Here is an 18,865-nt window from a genome sequence, read left to right as displayed (position 1 = left end):
AAGCTTAAAAGATGAGAGCAAAGGAAAATCAACAGATATGCTGAAAGTGAGTGAAGAGTAAGGGGACCTCAAATTAACTGAAAAGCTGCACAGAAAGCTTCTCTACTTTGTGCACTTGCCTCAAGTTTTCAATGGCAAAATCTAGGAGTACTTCAAACTTATTTTTATTAATTCTAGAAGAAAGACAATCAAAACGGTGTACTTCTGCTTACAGTATCAAGTAAAGCACAGGAAGCCATTAGAGTAAGAAAAATTGTGTTCAGACGGCTGAGGCAGCCTTAGGGGTAGGAGGAATGGGGAGGCGTGGAAATCAGGCCTGTGGGCAACATTCAAGGAGCATCCAGTCCCTGAGCAGTCCTTCACAGTGGGTATGCCAGCAGATGGAGGCGAAATGGAGCCACAGCTGGGTGGGAAAAGGGCCGGGGTGGGGAGCCGTGCTCAGCAGGGGCTCCTGCATCAAATTGCTCAATGACAGGTGTGCTATGCTGTGTGCATGTTTCCAACACCTGGCAACAGCAGGCTGGCCCAGAGGTGGGAAAAGGCCAAGGAGGCAGCAGAGTGGGAATGGGGCTCTGCAGGAGGCCCTGGTGGTTGCACACCCCTGTAGGGGATGAGGCTGGCCCAGAGGGTCCCTGGGGGTCTGGGGTGAAAAGCGGGGAAAAGAGAAGCAGGGAGGAAATGCCAGATGCTGCCGCTGTGAGAATGCCATTCCATCCCACAGGTGACATAGTGAGAGGAGGGTGGCAACAAAATGGTGATTGCTGCTGATCAGCCTGACATCTGCTCAAGACAAGAGGCCCAGAAAGGACTGCACATCTGCCTCCTAGTGCTGTCCTGAATGGCAGCTCATTACCTGGTGTTCATTACCTGTAGGTCTCTCAGCTTCCCACAGGCATGCCACACTTCAGGTAAGCAAAGCTGCTTACCTCACTATGTTCTTTGGGCCTCTGAAAGGGACTGTCCACTTAGCTACAGCCTGGCAAGGAAGGGAGTCTTACAACACTCTGGATATTTTCGACTTTTATTGACACTCGGGCTGAAACAAAGTATCCCCTCGCTGCTTCTTCATCTTCATCATTCTGTCCTGCAGGTGGCCTGCTCAGGCTGACAGCTTGGAGCGCCTGCAGGCTCCAGTTCTGCTGCAGCCCAGCTTTTCCTCTCACTGCTTAATTCTTATTATGACAATTCTTTCATTTCTACTTCAAAGCTTCCCTAAATTAACAACACTCTATCCTAAGCTAAACAATCCTCTACTATCCAAGCTGTCTACGTTCTATAGTTCTTAAAAGTTGATCCCCATAGTTCCTAATTTTTTTCAATTTTCATCTTTTGCAGAAAGAAAAACAACAGAGCTTTAAATTGAACCTAACAACATATCTAACCTAACCTAACCTAACCTCATCTAATCCAACCTAATGCTAACCTAACCTAACAGCTAACCTAACAGCTAACCTAACAGCTAACCTAACAGCTAAACTGAGCAAATATCTACACTATCATGTTTCCTAGCTACGGCACAGCTCCTCTTCAACCTCGGGGGATGGCTGAAGCTCTGCCTAAAGATGACACATCCCCTTTTCCCTCCTCTTGGCTGGCGGGGCATCAGGGCCTCCTCAGGCGCAGGTGTCTCCTCTCCAGTCTTCCTGCACTTGCTTGGCTGAGATGATCAGAGCAGCCAGGCTGGAGGCAGGATCGCCTGAGGTCACGAAGGGATGCTGCCCAGAGGAAAAAGAACAAAGAAAGGAACTCTTACTTTCCAGGATCACTTGAGCCTGCGGGCTCAAGCAGGATTCCCTGGCTACCAGCAAGACACACAAAGAGCACTGAGGGCAGCATGTCCCCCTGCGCCTTCCTGTCCTGGCAGCTTTCTGTGCCACGTGGCCCACACTCCTCCTCCTCCTCATCCCTTCATGCAGGTGTCCTCAGCTGCCAGGGCTTTTTGCCCCTTTGCTTTTTCTTACCTGTAGGAGCTCCTGGGCAGACCAGCGCCTGTCCTCATCTGCCTGCAGGCAGCAGCGGAGGAAGTCGCGCAGGAGAGCCGAGTGGTGCCTGGGGTTCTGCAGTTTTGGGGGCCCGTTCCTTTCTAGCAGTTCAAAAACCTACAGCACATGGATGCAAGAGGACACTCCACCTGCTCCTTTGCTAGCCACACACAGCTCTCTCCACACAGAGCCCTCTTGCTAAGCTGCACCTTACCCGGAGACGGGCTTCCCGCTGGTAAGGAGCTTCCCCTTCCACCATTTCCAGCCCCATGATCCCCAGGGACCAGATGTCCACTTTGGGGCCGTAGGCTTCTCCTCTCACCACCTCCGGTGCCATCCAGCTGGGAGTGCCGACGCTGGAGCTGCGCTTGCTGTGCTCAGGGCTGAGCTGAGCACAGAGGCCAAAGTCACCTGAGGACAAAAACAAAGCCTGTCAAAGCCAGCTACCACTGGCAAAGCAGCCAAAACCATTGCCCTGACCAGGCCATGCTGAATCTAACTGAAAAAGCAGCTGAGCTCTCCTTCCACGTGCCTGGAGCCAGGCAAATAAGGCATCGGCCGCTTCAAAAACACCCTGACGATTCACGCACTGGCCAAGCCGCGCTTCTGCCCCACTGGCCGTCACCAAAATGCAAGCACACGGCATATGCTGGACATGCTGCAGCCCAGCAGGGATACCCACCCAACTTGACGGATCCGTCCGTGCCCACCAGGACGTTGCAACTTTTGATGTCTCTGTGGATGACTTGGCGGGAATGAAGGAAATGCAGTCCTTGCAGGCACTGAGAGAGAAAAAGGAGGGAGGGAAAGTTAACCTGCAGGATCTGATTTCATCCCACCCGCAAGGAAAGAGCTCAAGGGGATTGGCGGCTTTCGCAGGGAATTGTGAGCGAGGGCAAAACATCACGCTGCTGTCACCATGAAGAGCTTGCTGCTTCAACACTCTTGGAAGTTTTTTCTAGATTTCCAAGCAAAGGCGTCTGGGCTCCCAAAAGTTCCACCGGCCTTGGGTAGGAAGCGCGCCACCTTTGGCTGGGAGGCGGCACGGCAAAGAATTTCGGGGAAGCCTAGTGGCAGCAGAAGAGGAAGCTGCTGGTGACAGCAGCACCTTCGAGCTGTTCCACAATGCATCGCCATGCAGGCTGCAATGGTAGCCTTTGAAGCTGAGGACAGCTCTTTGCCCTTAGCTTGAAATTCTGCCACCCGCATGCTGCCTTCCAGTGGCAAGCAATGTAGGACAGACAGACAGGCTCCAGGCAAACATTCCCAGGCAAAGCTGAGAAGAGGAAGAAAGAGAAATTGAGCCAGTGAGCGAGCACCAAGGCCAGAGGACAGACAGGATGGAAGAGTGCAAGAACAGAGCCTGAGGAGTGCGAGGGCACCGGCAGGCAGTACACTTCCCATGCTCTTTCTTCTCCTGTGTGGCGTGACAGCAGCAGCAGCAGCAGCAGCAGCAAAAGAAAGGTGAGAGCAAGAAATCTCGGCTCTCCTTAAGCTCCAGCTGACAAGCAGCATCCGGGCAGTCTTGGGCAAGCACAAGCGGGATCCCTCACCTCCCGACAGACAGCGCCTATCTGTCCTTCCTCCAGGTACACTGCCCTCAGCACATCAAACAAGGTGCCGCCGTCCATGAACTCCATGGCCAGCCAGAGCTCCGCATCCACCAGGTAGCTGAAAGAAGAAAACCACGGCATGGAGCAACAGAATGGGCATAGCCTCAGTCACCCCAGGGCCTGAGACAGGTTTTTGCAGCTGCTCTCCAAGCTACGGGTGCCACAAGAGACTGTTGAACACCAGCTCCACCTCCTCCCACGCTCTGGAGACATGCAGAGAAATCATCCCCAGCTCTGTTCTCTGCCAGCGACCAAAGGGCATCGTCTCTTTGCGCTTGCACCAGCTAAAGCTACATTGACACCAGAATATGCCAACCTGTCTAAGTAGGTAACGATATTGGGACTCCTGTTGTCCCTCATGGCCAGGATTTCATTGGCAGCCAGCTCCTCGGACATCTCCTCCTCGAGTGACATGATCTTGATTGCCACCTGCAATGACATTGGCCACCGGTACCTTGAGAAGACGCACCCCGCTCGAGATCACAAGGAGCACGGAGCGAGTGCTGGTGCAATGAGGCAGCACGCTGGGCCAAAGTGCCTTGTCACTAGACAGCAGAGCTTAGCAGAAGCACCAAAAGCCATCCCAAATGCATTCTGCCCCCTGAGCCTAGACTGTATTTCAGAGGAACAGCCCCTGCTGCAGACATGGAGCTGCCACCCAAACCTCCAAGCACAGCTCACAGCAGCGGGCAAAGCGCTCCAGAGCTGCAAAATGGCGTGGGGCTCTTGGCACTTTACCTGTTGTCCGCTGCTGGTGTCAAGGGCTTTATAAACAGCTCCAAACCCTCTAGAAAGACAAAAGCAGCAGAAAGAGACCTTTATCCCTCTGGCAGTGAAAGCAAGCCCAGGCAGCAGATCTCCCCAGGCTGCCTGGACGCCTTCCTTAGAAAAAATGCCTGGCTGCAGCATCTCTTCGGCCAACAGCATGTTAGCCCGTGAGCCCTCTGCCATGCGGGGCAGGCTGTCCAAGGGAACACTAAGGTGCAGCATGAAGACCAAGGGCCGCTGGAAATCTCCAAGGCGCACACCCTGCCAGGTCATTTCAGAACCTAAGGGGAACTCTCTCCTTGTGCGGGTGTGCATGCATGTGTGTGTCAAAAAAGGGAGAACAATTTGAGTCAGAAGACTGTCCTTGACAATCTGACCTTTCTTGGATGGCAAGGTGCTCTTTCAGGCCACAAAGCTGCAGGGCCAGGGCTTCTCCCAGCTCCTGCTCCTCACTGCTGCAAGCAAGACACTGCCAGCATCAACTTGTCTTTGATGAGGCCTTTGCATTGCTCTGACCGAGCAGTCCAGGCAGGCGACACGAGGTCAAGCCGGAGCCTGACCATGATTGGAGCTTGCCTGACTTCACGCTTGATATTGCACCAGCCAAAGACCTGGCCCACACTTTTGTAAAATGAGCTGACGTCACGCTTACCCTCGCCCGAGTTCCTCAAATGCCGTGTATTTGCCCGTTGGCCGGCCCGGACTCACGATGCTCCCTGAAAGACAAAAGCAGTGCAGGGCGCTCACTCGCACACAGAGACGCTGCTGCCCAGAGCGTCCCAAAGGCAGCCCCACTGCCCGCAGCTCTGGGCCCTTTGCGGTCCCGCGGCTTCCAGCTGCTGAGACCAGCAAGTGGGAGGGCCATCTTCTCCACCTTTCATCAGGTGGCCTTTCCAAGAAGGCCTTGATTTCTTTCAAGAGCAGCATCTCACGCGATAAGCCAAAATGATGAGCCCTTAAGAAGGGGGCCCTAAGAGGTAAGCAAGGGCCTTTGCTGCCTCCGCAGTCACACCCACCATCACTGGCAGGTCCACTGCCAGGGGCACAAAGTGTCTGGGCCGGAGGAGGAGTAAGAACCAGAGCCAGAAAACACCTGGGGCCAGACAGCTCCCTGGGCAATAGTCACTTGCTACGTGCCAGCCTTCTGCTCAAGCAGAAACAATCTCTGCTTTTGTCTTTGGCCCAGAAGGCAGCCCAGGCAGGGCCAAGCCAGGCCCAGCCGCCCTCACAGGCAGCAGGGACTCCCTGAGCGCTGCCGCGCTTCCTCAGAGCAGTACAACACCTTCTGCAGAGAGGCCTAAGTGCCTCTGAGACTGAGGGCCAGCATCTGGCGCAGCCTACACCCAGACACTCGCACAAGACCCTGCTCTGGCAGACAAGAAATGCACCAGACGGACGTACTCAGTGTCTTCAGGCCCTGCTCCTCCCTCATCTCGGGCTGCTGGGCTGCGCTGCTGCAGGAAGTGCCGGCAGCGGGGCTTGAGCTGGCTGCTGCAGGCCATGCTGGTCCGGCGGCACCAGGTTGAATGGCAGAGCCTGTCTTGCGCTGGGACAAGAAAGGATTGCCCGTCAGAAGGGTGGCTGGCACTCATGCCCCCCCCTAAGCGCACAGCAAAAGCAAGGCCTTGGGAAGGTGCTGCCAGCCACGGCCAGGCCTCTCCAGCTGGAGCAGTTCCCATGTCCCCTTCTCAAAGGCACCTTCGGGAGAAGCCCAAAGGCTACTTGGATCCAGCCCCTCCCGACCACCTCCACGCTCCACGTGTTCAGCTTTTCTGCAAGACACTGGCAACAAGGTATCGATGGGGCTGCCAAATCCACAAAGAGATCAGAGCAGGGCCCCAGAGCCTCGCTGCTTTCCTCCTCCTGTCTTTTCCTGGGCCGGAATGAAATCAGCCCGGAGTTGGCAGGCAACAGTCTGCTCAGAAGCCCGCAGCGTGTCCCTTCTCTGATCTGTTTCACGGATTTCCCTTCTCTATGGCAGCCTTTAGAGAGCGGCCCTTGGGAGCCGCCTTCCAGCCCTGCCCAGACCCACCCGCCCTTTTACAATGCAGGGCTGCCGAGGATTCTCCTCTCCAAACTCTGCTCTGACCGGCTGGAAGTGAAGCACAGCCTGAAGCTAATTAGTCCACGGAGACAGCAGGTCCCTTCCAGGGGCCAGTGTCTGCCAGGTACCCTGCAAGGCTGTCAACTGCGTATTTGGGCCGCGCTGTCCGCTGACCACAGGCAGCCTGCACTGACAACGGGCACAAGGGGCTGACTCCTGCACTGAGAGTCACTCAATGCTGCCTCCTGTCTGATCCCAAGAGACACTCTGGCGCCCTCTCAGCATCCCAGCTTCAATGTCAAACTTCAGAACCCATTGGCCAGGGCTCCCCAGCTTGCCTGAAGCCGCACTACGTCACAGCAGGCACACGGCTGCCAGCATCTTCAGCCACGAGCAACAAGGGCTGCTCCAAAACGGGTAGCCTGGCCGTGCGCCAAAGGCAGTGCCAAGCTCAGCTGTCACTTACTGGCTCTGCAAGTTCAGGCTGTGAAGGGACAGCGGCTGAAGGCTTCATCTTCCTTTGCTCCTCTTCATCCTCTTCCTCAATGACAGAGGCAGCCAGAGGAGCTGCTGACCCTGCTGTTGTGCCCTGCAGGCAGACAGAAGTGAGAGAGATGGGCAAAAGCCAGTGCCTTAGGAGCTGCTTTCTATTGAGCTGGGAAAGCACCCAGAAGAAGGGCAAATCATAGACTTTGATACAAGTGGGCCTCTGAGTCACGCAAAGCCGAGGAAGCTGGCTGAACGAGCTGCTACTCCATCTTGCTGTGCATTTGAGCTTCCCTGCTGCCTAGAAGCAGCAAGATGCCTTGGAGCTGTCCCTTTTGCCTTTCATCTCTTGAAAGGCTTTTCACTGGAAAATCAGCAAACAGCCAGTGCTCCCTTTGCTACTGCTGATGCCACCGGGCAGCTGGCCTTTCCTTCAGCCTCCCACGCCGGCACTCCACACTCGGCTGCAACAGGCCAAGCTGGCAGAATTGCTGCACAATTCTCACACGCCAGCAACGTCTCAGCTTCCTTTGCCACTCACCAAAGGACAGGCTTGTCTCCATCCGCGTGTCAGGTGACCTGCAGCCAGCAAGGCAAAAGGAAGCAGAGGCCCTTAGAAAAGTGCCTGTGCTGGCCACTCCCACAGCACAAGGCAGTCCCAACACAGAGCATTTCCCTTTCCCAACATGCCTCCAGGAGCAACAGCTCTTTCCCACAGCAAGCAAGAGAACAAGAAGGACGCTAGAGGAGCCTCTGGCTACATTTGGGCCTCTTTTGCCAAGAGAGAAATAGGAAGACGGTGCTGGAAATGCCCGCTGCTCTTCAAAACTTTGAGCTTCTCTTGTGCCTAACAGCTCAAGCTACATTTCCCGCTTCCCTTTCCTGCATTTTCCATATACATTCTTTTAAATTGCACGCCCTAATTCCCATCCCTTGGCTGAAGATGATAGCCCAGCAAAGCTTCCACAAAGGGTCCCTTCCCTGTGGCAGCTCCCTGCTGAAGCAGCCCAGGAACAGCTGCTGGGCTCAGCAGCAAACCCTCCCTGCACTGGAGTTTGTGCTGCATGGCCAAGGCAATCGCAGTCTTGGCACAGCATCAAAGGCTCAAGTCATGCAGCCAAGGCCTCTAAGGGGTAGAATATGGAGCAAAAGGTGCTTTCCTTCACTCCTGGAGAGAACCACTGAGTTGGTAGAAATACTTCTGAGGATCTGCCCTCAGAGTCTGCAATTTGCAGCTTGTCTTGCTTGAAGCAGCAAGCTGAGGAAATGACAGACTCCGCTGCCGCGCACTCTCCCGGGGAGGGAAGGCAACCGCTGCAGGTTGCATGGCAAATAGTCTGCACGCGCTACCCAGTACAGATGCCCCCTTTGTAGCTGATGCTGCTGGCAGGACATTGACCAAAGCGGTGGCACCTTCACGGCCATTCTGTTCCCAAAGAAACTGGGCCACTGCTGCGGCATAAAGAGCAGAGCCAAGCAAAAGTCGGGCAATGCCAGCCCCAGGAGAAACCTTTACTTACGAGTCAGCTGGGTCAGGTAGTAGCCAGAATAGACAACAGAAAAGATGGTGCAAACGGCGGCACAGACTTGCCCAATCATTTTGGCAGTGCTGTGCGCGTTTGCACGCTGAGTGCCAGCCAAGGGAAAGCCAAGACTCCTCTCGGGGTGCAGGCCGTCTGCTGAGAGCTCCTTGAGCACAAGGATCCTCCTGCAGGGAGCCAGCGGAAGAGCTGCTCTGGACGACCAGGCCTGGCGCGCACCGGGACAACGCTGTGCTGACAGCACTGTGACGTGGCACCTCTGGCTTGACCTCACAATGGCAGCTGCTCTGTGGCTTTCTTGTGCCCAGCAAGACAACCTTGTGTACAGCTGATGCAAAAGAAAAGCCTGGGAAATTCTCCTCACTCACAAAGGCAGTGCTCAAGGCATGCCAGGGGAACTCAGAAAATGCGCCAATCCAAGCGGCATCCAAGCAATGCAAGCAAACATGACTCTTGGTCCCAAAAGCTTTGACTGAAAGCAAGTCTGCTTCTTCTAGGTGGCATCCTAGCTGGTTTGGAAAAGCCTAACTTCTTCAGTGACATTTAGATGGCAAACGAAGCAAAGATAATAAATTTCCAGGACTATTGTAGGCTGCAGTTGCTCCTTGAGCACGCGGGTGCATGCTGACCTATGGAGGGGCTTGACAGCTGGCCTGCAAGCAAAGCCGAGTTCATGGAAGAAATAGCAGTTGATGGTTTTTGAGTGTATCCATAGCAAGGAAGAAGACAAGGCCGTCAGCATGGAAACCCATTAGAAGAGATTCAGGAAAAGTTGCGTATGCTAGACTAGGTGCTGAAGTAGATGTGCATACGTGCCTTATAAATTTCTGTAAAACTTTTGCCAGTTGTATTGACGTTAATTGCTTTGCACCAATGGATAGAAGAAGTTATTGTGATGTAGTTAGTGACTTGAGATCACGCTTTGTTAAGAGTGTATAAGCTGGAGAACATGCAGAATAAAACAAACAAACCTTTTTCTTCTTGGACCCTTGATCACGTGTGTATGCCACGTCCGGCCTAACGGTGACGCTTGCCCCATCTCTGGGTCAAGAAACAAGTCTTGTCTGACTGGTAACTTTTCAACAAGCTGAGAAAGAAATTAGTAGCTGGACATGCAGATTTCTGAAGAGAGGAAAGAAAAGTGTTGACAAGAATAAACCTAAGTTTTAAATGCCTGAAGCACTCAAAAATAACATGTTTTGGGATAGTGTACCATATGTTAGACAGAGTTAAAACAAACCACAACTCATTAGTATCTGGACTTCATTGCCCACTCTGCTTAGAGATGTTGCTTGAAGGCACTTGGTGTCAAGGATCCAGTTCCTGTAGATCACTGTCGACGTAGATCAAAATCCTCCCAACAAATCAGTGTCAAAACCAGCAAGAGTGAGACTTTTGTCCTTGGCAGTAGCTTCCAGGTGCTCCTGGAAGTCACCAGGCCTTGACACAAAGATGTGTATTCAACGGAGGGAGAGAAGCATCATGCTTAGCTCTAAATGTGACCTTTGCTAGCAGATCCTACTAGCAGGCAATAAATTACATTTGTTCTGCACTTCGGCAGAGCCAAGATGGGAATCAAAGTCTAGATCACAGGAGAAGATCACACGAGCCTCAGCTTTTCCAGAAGAGGAAAAATACAAAGGATAGTAAATTTGCGTTGGGTTTACAGGCTATTTTTGCAGATCGATAGACAAGGGATGAAGCTTAAAAGATGAGAGCAAAGGAAAATCAACAGATATGCTGAAAGTGAGTGAAGAGTAAGGGGACCTCAAATTAACTGAAAAGCTGCACAGAAAGCTTCTCTACTTTGTGCACTTGCCTCAAGTTTTCAATGGCAAAATCTAGGAGTACTTCAAACTTATTTTTATTAATTCTAGAAGAAAGACAATCAAAACGGTGTACTTCTGCTTACAGTATCAAATAAAGCACAGGAAGCCATTAGAGTAAGAAAACTTGTGTTCAGACGGCTGAGGCAGCCTTAGGGGTAGGAGGAATGGGGAGGCGTGGAAATCAGGCCTGTGGGCAACATTCAAGGAGCATCCAGTCCCTGAGCAGTCCTTCACAGTGGGTATGCCAGCAGATGGAGGCGAAATGGAGCCACAGCTGGGTGGGAAAAGGGCCGGGGTGGGGAGCCGTGCTCAGCAGGGGCTCCTGCATCAAATTGCTCAATGACAGGTGTGCTATGCTGTGTGCATGTTTCCAACACCTGGCAACAGCAGGCTGGCCCAGAGGTGGGAAAAGGCCAAGGAGGCAGCAGAGTGGGAATGGGGCTCTGCAGGAGGCCCTGGTGGTTGCACACCCCTGTAGGGGATGAGGCTGGCCCAGAGGGTCCCTGGGGGTCTGGGGTGAAAAGCGGGGAAAAGAGAAGCAGGGAGGAAATGCCAGATGCTGCCGCTGTGAGAATGCCATTCCATCCCACAGGTGACATAGTGAGAGGAGGGTGGCAACAAAATGGTGATTGCTGCTGATCAGCCTGACATCTGCTCAAGACAAGAGGCCCAGAAAGGACTGCACATCTGCCTCCTAGTGCTGTCCTGAATGGCAGCTCATTACCTGGTGTTCATTACCTGTAGGTCTCTCAGCTTCCCACAGGCATGCCACACTTCAGGTAAGCAAAGCTGCTTACCTCACTATGTTCTTTGGGCCTCTGAAAGGGACTGTCCACTTAGCTACAGCCTGGCAAGGAAGGGAGTCTTACAACACTCTGGATATTTTCGACTTTTATTGACACTCGGGCTGAAACAAAGTATCCCCTCGCTGCTTCTTCATCTTCATCATTCTGTCCTGCAGGTGGCCTGCTCAGGCTGACAGCTTGGAGCGCCTGCAGGCTCCAGTTCTGCTGCAGCCCAGCTTTTCCTCTCACTGCTTAATTCTTATTATGACAATTCTTTCATTTCTACTTCAAAGCTTCCCTAAATTAACAACACTCTATCCTAAGCTAAACAATCCTCTACTATCCAAGCTGTCTACGTTCTATAGTTCTTAAAAGTTGATCCCCATAGTTCCTAATTTTTTTCAATTTTCATCTTTTGCAGAAAGAAAAACAACAGAGCTTTAAATTGAACCTAACAACATATCTAACCTAACCTAACCTAACCTCATCTAATCCAACCTAATGCTAACCTAACCTAACAGCTAACCTAACAGCTAACCTAACAGCTAACCTAACAGCTAAACTGAGCAAATATCTACACTATCATGTTTCCTAGCTACGGCACAGCTCCTCTTCAACCTCGGGGGATGGCTGAAGCTCTGCCTAAAGATGACACATCCCCTTTTCCCTCCTCTTGGCTGGCGGGGCATCAGGGCCTCCTCAGGCGCAGGTGTCTCCTCTCCAGTCTTCCTGCACTTGCTTGGCTGAGATGATCAGAGCAGCCAGGCTGGAGGCAGGATCGCCTGAGGTCACGAAGGGATGCTGCCCAGAGGAAAAAGAACAAAGAAAGGAACTCTTACTTTCCAGGATCACTTGAGCCTGCGGGCTCAAGCAGGATTCCCTGGCTACCAGCAAGACACACAAAGAGCACTGAGGGCAGCATGTCCCCCTGCGCCTTCCTGTCCTGGCAGCTTTCTGTGCCACGTGGCCCACACTCCTCCTCCTCCTCATCCCTTCATGCAGGTGTCCTCAGCTGCCAGGGCTTTTTGCCCCTTTGCTTTTTCTTACCTGTAGGAGCTCCTGGGCAGACCAGCGCCTGTCCTCATCTGCCTGCAGGCAGCAGCGGAGGAAGTCGCGCAGGAGAGCCGAGTGGTGCCTGGGGTTCTGCAGTTTTGGGGGCCCGTTCCTTTCTAGCAGTTCAAAAACCTACAGCACATGGATGCAAGAGGACACTCCACCTGCTCCTTTGCTAGCCACACACAGCTCTCTCCACACAGAGCCCTCTTGCTAAGCTGCACCTTACCCGGAGACGGGCTTCCCGCTGGTAAGGAGCTTCCCCTTCCACCATTTCCAGCCCCATGATCCCCAGGGACCAGATGTCCACTTTGGGGCCGTAGGCTTCTCCTCTCACCACCTCCGGTGCCATCCAGCTGGGAGTGCCGACGCTGGAGCTGCGCTTGCTGTGCTCAGGGCTGAGCTGAGCACAGAGGCCAAAGTCACCTGAGGACAAAAACAAAGCCTGTCAAAGCCAGCTACCACTGGCAAAGCAGCCAAAACCATTGCCCTGACCAGGCCATGCTGAATCTAACTGAAAAAGCAGCTGAGCTCTCCTTCCACGTGCCTGGAGCCAGGCAAATAAGGCATCGGCCGCTTCAAAAACACCCTGACGATTCACGCACTGGCCAAGCCGCGCTTCTGCCCCACTGGCCGTCACCAAAATGCAAGCACACGGCATATGCTGGACATGCTGCAGCCCAGCAGGGATACCCACCCAACTTGACGGATCCGTCCGTGCCCACCAGGACGTTGCAACTTTTGATGTCTCTGTGGATGACTTGGCGGGAATGAAGGAAATGCAGTCCTTGCAGGCACTGAGAGAGAAAAAGGAGGGAGGGAAAGTTAACCTGCAGGATCTGATTTCATCCCACCCGCAAGGAAAGAGCTCAAGGGGATTGGCGGCTTTCGCAGGGAATTGTGAGCGAGGGCAAAACATCACGCTGCTGTCACCATGAAGAGCTTGCTGCTTCAACACTCTTGGAAGTTTTTTCTAGATTTCCAAGCAAAGGCGTCTGGGCTCCCAAAAGTTCCACCGGCCTTGGGTAGGAAGCGCGCCACCTTTGGCTGGGAGGCGGCACGGCAAAGAATTTCGGGGAAGCCTAGTGGCAGCAGAAGAGGAAGCTGCTGGTGACAGCAGCACCTTCGAGCTGTTCCACAATGCATCGCCATGCAGGCTGCAATGGTAGCCTTTGAAGCTGAGGACAGCTCTTTGCCCTTAGCTTGAAATTCTGCCACCCGCATGCTGCCTTCCAGTGGCAAGCAATGTAGGACAGACAGACAGGCTCCAGGCAAACATTCCCAGGCAAAGCTGAGAAGAGGAAGAAAGAGAAATTGAGCCAGTGAGCGAGCACCAAGGCCAGAGGACAGACAGGATGGAAGAGTGCAAGAACAGAGCCTGAGGAGTGCGAGGGCACCGGCAGGCAGTACACTTCCCATGCTCTTTCTTCTCCTGTGTGGCATGACAGCAGCAGCAGCAGCAGCAGCAGCAAAAGAAAGGTGAGAGCAAGAAATCTCGGCTCTCCTTAAGCTCCAGCTGACAAGCAGCATCCGGGCAGTCTTGGGCAAGCACAAGCGGGATCCCTCACCTCCCGACAGACAGCGCCTATCTGTCCTTCCTCCAGGTACACTGCCCTCAGCACATCAAACAAGGTGCCGCCGTCCATGAACTCCATGGCCAGCCAGAGCTCCGCATCCACCAGGTAGCTGAAAGAAGAAAACCACGGCATGGAGCAACAGAATGGGCATAGCCTCAGTCACCCCAGGGCCTGAGACAGGTTTTTGCAGCTGCTCTCCAAGCTACGGGTGCCACAAGAGACTGTTGAACACCAGCTCCACCTCCTCCCACGCTCTGGAGACATGCAGAGAAATCATCCCCAGCTCTGTTCTCTGCCAGCGACCAAAGGGCATCGTCTCTTTGCGCTTGCACCAGCTAAAGCTACATTGACACCAGAATATGCCAACCTGTCTAAGTAGGTAACGATATTGGGACTCCTGTTGTCCCTCATGGCCAGGATTTCATTGGCAGCCAGCTCCTCGGACATCTCCTCCTCGAGTGACATGATCTTGATTGCCACCTGCAATGACATTGGCCACCGGTACCTTGAGAAGACGCACCCCGCTCGAGATCACAAGGAGCACGGAGCGAGTGCTGGTGCAATGAGGCAGCACGCTGGGCCAAAGTGCCTTGTCACTAGACAGCAGAGCTTAGCAGAAGCACCAAAAGCCATCCCAAATGCATTCTGCCCCCTGAGCCTAGACTGTATTTCAGAGGAACAGCCCCTGCTGCAGACATGGAGCTGCCACCCAAACCTCCAAGCACAGCTCACAGCAGCGGGCAAAGCGCTCCAGAGCTGCAAAATGGCGTGGGGCTCTTGGCACTTTACCTGTTGTCCGCTGCTGGTGTCAAGGGCTTTATAAACAGCTCCAAACCCTCTAGAAAGACAAAAGCAGCAGAAAGAGACCTTTATCCCTCTGGCAGTGAAAGCAAGCCCAGGCAGCAGATCTCCCCAGGCTGCCTGGACGCCTTCCTTAGAAAAAATGCCTGGCTGCAGCATCTCTTCGGCCAACAGCATGTTAGCCCGTGAGCCCTCTGCCATGCGGGGCAGGCTGTCCAAGGGAACACTAAGGTGCAGCATGAAGACCAAGGGCCGCTGGAAATCTCCAAGGCGCACACCCTGCCAGGTCATTTCAGAACCTAAGGGGAACTCTCTCCTTGTGCGGGTGTGCATGCATGTGTGTGTCAAAAAAGGGAGAACAATTTGAGTCAGAAGACTGTCCTTGACAATCTGACCTTTCTTGGATGGCAAGGTGCTCTTTCAGGCCACAAAGCTGCAGGGCCAGGGCTTCTCCCAGCTCCTGCTCCTCACTGCTGCAAGCAAGACACTGCCAGCATCAACTTGTCTTTGATGAGGCCTTTGCATTGCTCTGACCGAGCAGTCCAGGCAGGCGACACGAGGTCAAGCCGGAGCCTGACCATGATTGGAGCTTGCCTGACTTCACGCTTGATATTGCACCAGCCAAAGACCTGGCCCACACTTTTGTAAAATGAGCTGACGTCACGCTTACCCTCGCCCGAGTTCCTCAAATGCCGTGTATTTGCCCGTTGGCCGGCCCGGACTCACGATGCTCCCTGAAAGACAAAAGCAGTGCAGGGCGCTCACTCGCACACAGAGACGCTGCTGCCCAGAGCGTCCCAAAGGCAGCCCCACTGCCCGCAGCTCTGGGCCCTTTGCGGTCCCGCGGCTTCCAGCTGCTGAGACCAGCAAGTGGGAGGGCCATCTTCTCCACCTTTCATCAGGTGGCCTTTCCAAGAAGGCCTTGATTTCTTTCAAGAGCAGCATCTCACGCGATAAGCCAAAATGATGAGCCCTTAAGAAGGGGGCCCTAAGAGGTAAGCAAGGGCCTTTGCTGCCTCCGCAGTCACACCCACCATCACTGGCAGGTCCACTGCCAGGGGCACAAAGTGTCTGGGCCGGAGGAGGAGTAAGAACCAGAGCCAGAAAACACCTGGGGCCAGACAGCTCCCTGGGCAATAGTCACTTGCTATTGCCAGCCTTCTGCTCAAGCAGAAACAATCTCTGCTTTTGCCTTTGGCCCAGAAGGCAGCCCAGGCAGGGCCAAGCCAGGCCCAGCCGCCCTCACAGGCAGCAGGGACTCCCTGAGCGCTGCCGCGCTTCCTCAGAGCAGTACAACACCTTCTGCAGAGAGGCCTAAGTGCCTCTGAGACTGAGGGCCAGCATCTGGCGCAGCCTACACCCAGACACTCGCACAAGACCCTGCTCTGGCAGACAAGAAATGCACCAGACGGACGTACTCAGTGTCTTCAGGCCCTGCTCCTCCCTCATCTCGGGCTGCTGGGCTGCGCTGCTGCAGGAAGTGCCGGCAGCGGGGCTTGAGCTGGCTGCTGCAGGCCATGCTGGTCCGGCGGCACCAGGTTGAATGGCAGAGCCTGTCTTGCGCTGGGACAAGAAAGGATTGCCCGTCAGAAGGGTGGCTGGCACTCATGCCCCCCCCTAAGCGCACAGCAAAAGCAAGGCCTTGGGAAGGTGCTGCCAGCCACGGCCAGGCCTCTCCAGCTGGAGCAGTTCCCATGTCCCCTTCTCAAAGGCACCTTCGGGAGAAGCCCAAAGGCTACTTGGATCCAGCCCCTCCCGACCACCTCCACGCTCCACGTGTTCAGCTTTTCTGCAAGACACTGGCAACAAGGTATCGATGGGGCTGCCAAATCCACAAAGAGATCAGAGCAGGGCCCCAGAGCCTCGCTGCTTTCCTCCTCCTGTCTTTTCCTGGGCCGGAATGAAATCAGCCCGGAGTTGGCAGGCAACAGTCTGCTCAGAAGCCCGCAGCGTGTCCCTTCTCTGATCTGTTTCACGGATTTCCCTTCTCTATGGCAGCCTTTAGAGAGCGGCCCTTGGGAGCCGCCTTCCAGCCCTGCCCAGACCCACCCGCCCTTTTACAATGCAGGGCTGCCGAGGATTCTCCTCTCCAAACTCTGCTCTGACCGGCTGGAAGTGAAGCACAGCCTGAAGCTAATTAGTCCACGGAGACAGCAGGTCCCTTCCAGGGGCCAGTGTCTGCCAGGTACCCTGCAAGGCTGTCAACTGCGTATTTGGGCCGCGCTGTCCGCTGACCACAGGCAGCCTGCACTGACAACGGGCACAAGGGGCTGACTCCTGCACTGAGAGTCACTCAATGCTGCCTCCTGTCTGATCCCAAGAGACACTCTGGCGCCCTCTCAGCATCCCAGCTTCAATGTCAAACTTCAGAACCCATTGGCCAGGGCTCCCCAGCTTGCCTGAAGCCGCACTACGTCACAGCAGGCACACGGCTGCCAGCATCTTCAGCCACGAGCAACAAGGGCTGCTCCAAAACGGGTAGCCTGGCCGTGCGCCAAAGGCAGTGCCAAGCTCAGCTGTCACTTACTGGCTCTGCAAGTTCAGGCTGTGAAGGGACAGCGGCTGAAGGCTTCATCTTCCTTTGCTCCTCTTCATCCTCTTCCTCAATGACAGAGGCAGCCAGAGGAGCTGCTGACCCTGCTGTTGTGCCCTGCAGGCAGACAGAAGTGAGAGAGATGGGCAAAAGCCAGTGCCTTAGGAGCTGCTTTCTATTGAGCTGGGAAAGCACCCAGAAGAAGGGCAAATCATAGACTTTGATACAAGTGGGCCTCTGAGTCACGCAAAGCCGAGGAAGCTGGCTGAACGAGCTGCTACTCCATCTTGCTGTGCATTTGAGCTTCCCTGCTGCCTAGAAGCAGCAAGATGCCTTGGAGCTGTCCCTTTTGCCTTTCATCTCTTGAAAGGCTTTTCACTGGAAAATCAGCAAACAGCCAGTGCTCCCTTTGCTACTGCTGATGCCACCGGGCAGCTGGCCTTTCCTTCAGCCTCCCACGCCGGCACTCCACACTCGGCTGCAACAGGCCAAGCTGGCAGAATTGCTGCACAATTCTCACACGCCAGCAACGTCTCAGCTTCCTTTGCCACTCACCAAAGGACAGGCTTGTCTCCATCCGCGTGTCAGGTGACCTGCAGCCAGCAAGGCAAAAGGAAGCAGAGGCCCTTAGAAAAGTGCCTGTGCTGGCCACTCCCACAGCACAAGGCAGTCCCAACACAGAGCATTTCCCTTTCCCAACATGCCTCCAGGAGCAACAGCTCTTTCCCACAGCAAGCAAGAGAACAAGAAGGACGCTAGAGGAGCCTCTGGCTACATTTGGGCCTCTTTTGCCAAGAGAGAAATAGGAAGACGGTGCTGGAAATGCCCGCTGCTCTTCAAAACTTTGAGCTTCTCTTGTGCCTAACAGCTCAAGCTACATTTCCCGCTTCCCTTTCCTGCATTTTCCATATACATTCTTTTAAATTGCACGCCCTAATTCCCATCCCTTGGCTGAAGATGATAGCCCAGCAAAGCTTCCACAAAGGGTCCCTTCCCTGTGGCAGCTCCCTGCTGAAGCAGCCCAGGAACAGCTGCTGGGCTCAGCAGCAAACCCTCCCTGCACTGGAGTTTGTGCTGCATGGCCAAGGCAATCGCAGTCTTGGCACAGCATCAAAGGCTCAAGTCATGCAGCCAAGGCCTCTAAGGGGTAGAATATGGAGCAAAAGGTGCTTTCCTTCACTCCTGGAGAGAACCACTGAGTTGGTAGAAATACTTCTGAGGATCTGCCCTCAGAGTCTGCAATTTGCAGCTTGTCTTGCTTGAAGCAGCAAGCTGAGGAAATGACAGACTCCGCTGCCGCGCACTCTCCCGGGGAGGGAAGGCAACCGCTGCAGGTTGCATGGCAAATAGTCTGCACGCGCTACCCAGTACAGATGCCCCCTTTGTAGCTGATGCTGCTGGCAGGACATTGACCAAAGCGGTGGCACCTTCACGGCCATTCTGTTCCCAAAGAAACTGGGCCACTGCTGCGGCATAAAGAGCAGAGCCAAGCAAAAGTCGGGCAATGCCAGCCCCAGGAGAAACCTTTACTTACGAGTCAGCTGGGTCAGGTAGTAGCCAGAATAGACAACAGAAAAGATGGTGCAAACGGCGGCACAGACTTGCCCAATCATTTTGGCAGTGCTGTGCGCGTTTGCACGCTGAGTGCCACCCAAGGGAAAGCCAAGACTCCTCTCGGGGTGCAGGCCGTCTGCTGAGAGCTCCTTGAGCACAAGGATCCTCCTGCAGGGAGCCAGCGGAAGAGCTGCTCTGGACGACCAGGCCTGGCGCGCACCGGGACAACGCTGTGCTGACAGCACTGTGACGTGGCACCTCTGGCTTGACCTCACAATGGCAGCTGCTCTGTGGCTTTC

At 54.3% G+C, this 18,865-nt stretch overlaps 2 protein-coding genes across 2 annotated transcripts; both read right to left on the bottom strand.

The window, feature by feature from the left end:
* Positions 1 to 1,613: 1,613 nt before the first annotated feature.
* LOC132086699 (serine/threonine-protein kinase PAK 3-like) lies at positions 1,614 to 8,492 on the bottom strand. The gene is made up of 13 exons (XM_059492564.1): positions 8,414 to 8,492; positions 7,435 to 7,472; positions 6,870 to 6,996; positions 6,799 to 6,810; positions 5,765 to 5,899; positions 5,016 to 5,079; positions 4,334 to 4,382; positions 3,912 to 4,024; positions 3,536 to 3,653; positions 2,665 to 2,764; positions 2,197 to 2,393; positions 1,962 to 2,099; positions 1,614 to 1,715 (listed from the first exon to the last, which is right to left on the bottom strand). Exons 1-13 carry the CDS (start codon positions 8,490 to 8,492, stop codon positions 1,614 to 1,616), a joined length of 1,272 nt encoding a protein of 423 aa, XP_059348547.1.
* Positions 8,493 to 11,747: 3,255 nt separating this feature from the next.
* On the bottom strand, positions 11,748 to 18,625 carry LOC132086702 (serine/threonine-protein kinase PAK 3-like). The gene is made up of 13 exons (XM_059492566.1): positions 18,547 to 18,625; positions 17,568 to 17,605; positions 17,003 to 17,129; positions 16,932 to 16,943; positions 15,898 to 16,032; positions 15,150 to 15,213; positions 14,468 to 14,516; positions 14,046 to 14,158; positions 13,670 to 13,787; positions 12,799 to 12,898; positions 12,331 to 12,527; positions 12,096 to 12,233; positions 11,748 to 11,849 (listed from the first exon to the last, which is right to left on the bottom strand). Exons 1-13 carry the CDS (start codon positions 18,623 to 18,625, stop codon positions 11,748 to 11,750), a joined length of 1,272 nt encoding a protein of 423 aa, XP_059348549.1.
* Positions 18,626 to 18,865: the final 240 nt, after the last annotated feature.

Source organism: Ammospiza nelsoni, chromosome Z (assembly GCF_027579445.1).
Source record: "Ammospiza nelsoni isolate bAmmNel1 chromosome Z, bAmmNel1.pri, whole genome shotgun sequence".
In the NCBI taxonomy this organism is placed as follows: Eukaryota; Metazoa; Chordata; class Aves; order Passeriformes; family Passerellidae; genus Ammospiza; species Ammospiza nelsoni.
Note: the sequence above shows the minus strand (reverse complement) of the source record. Positions and strands in the feature narration are given on the sequence as shown.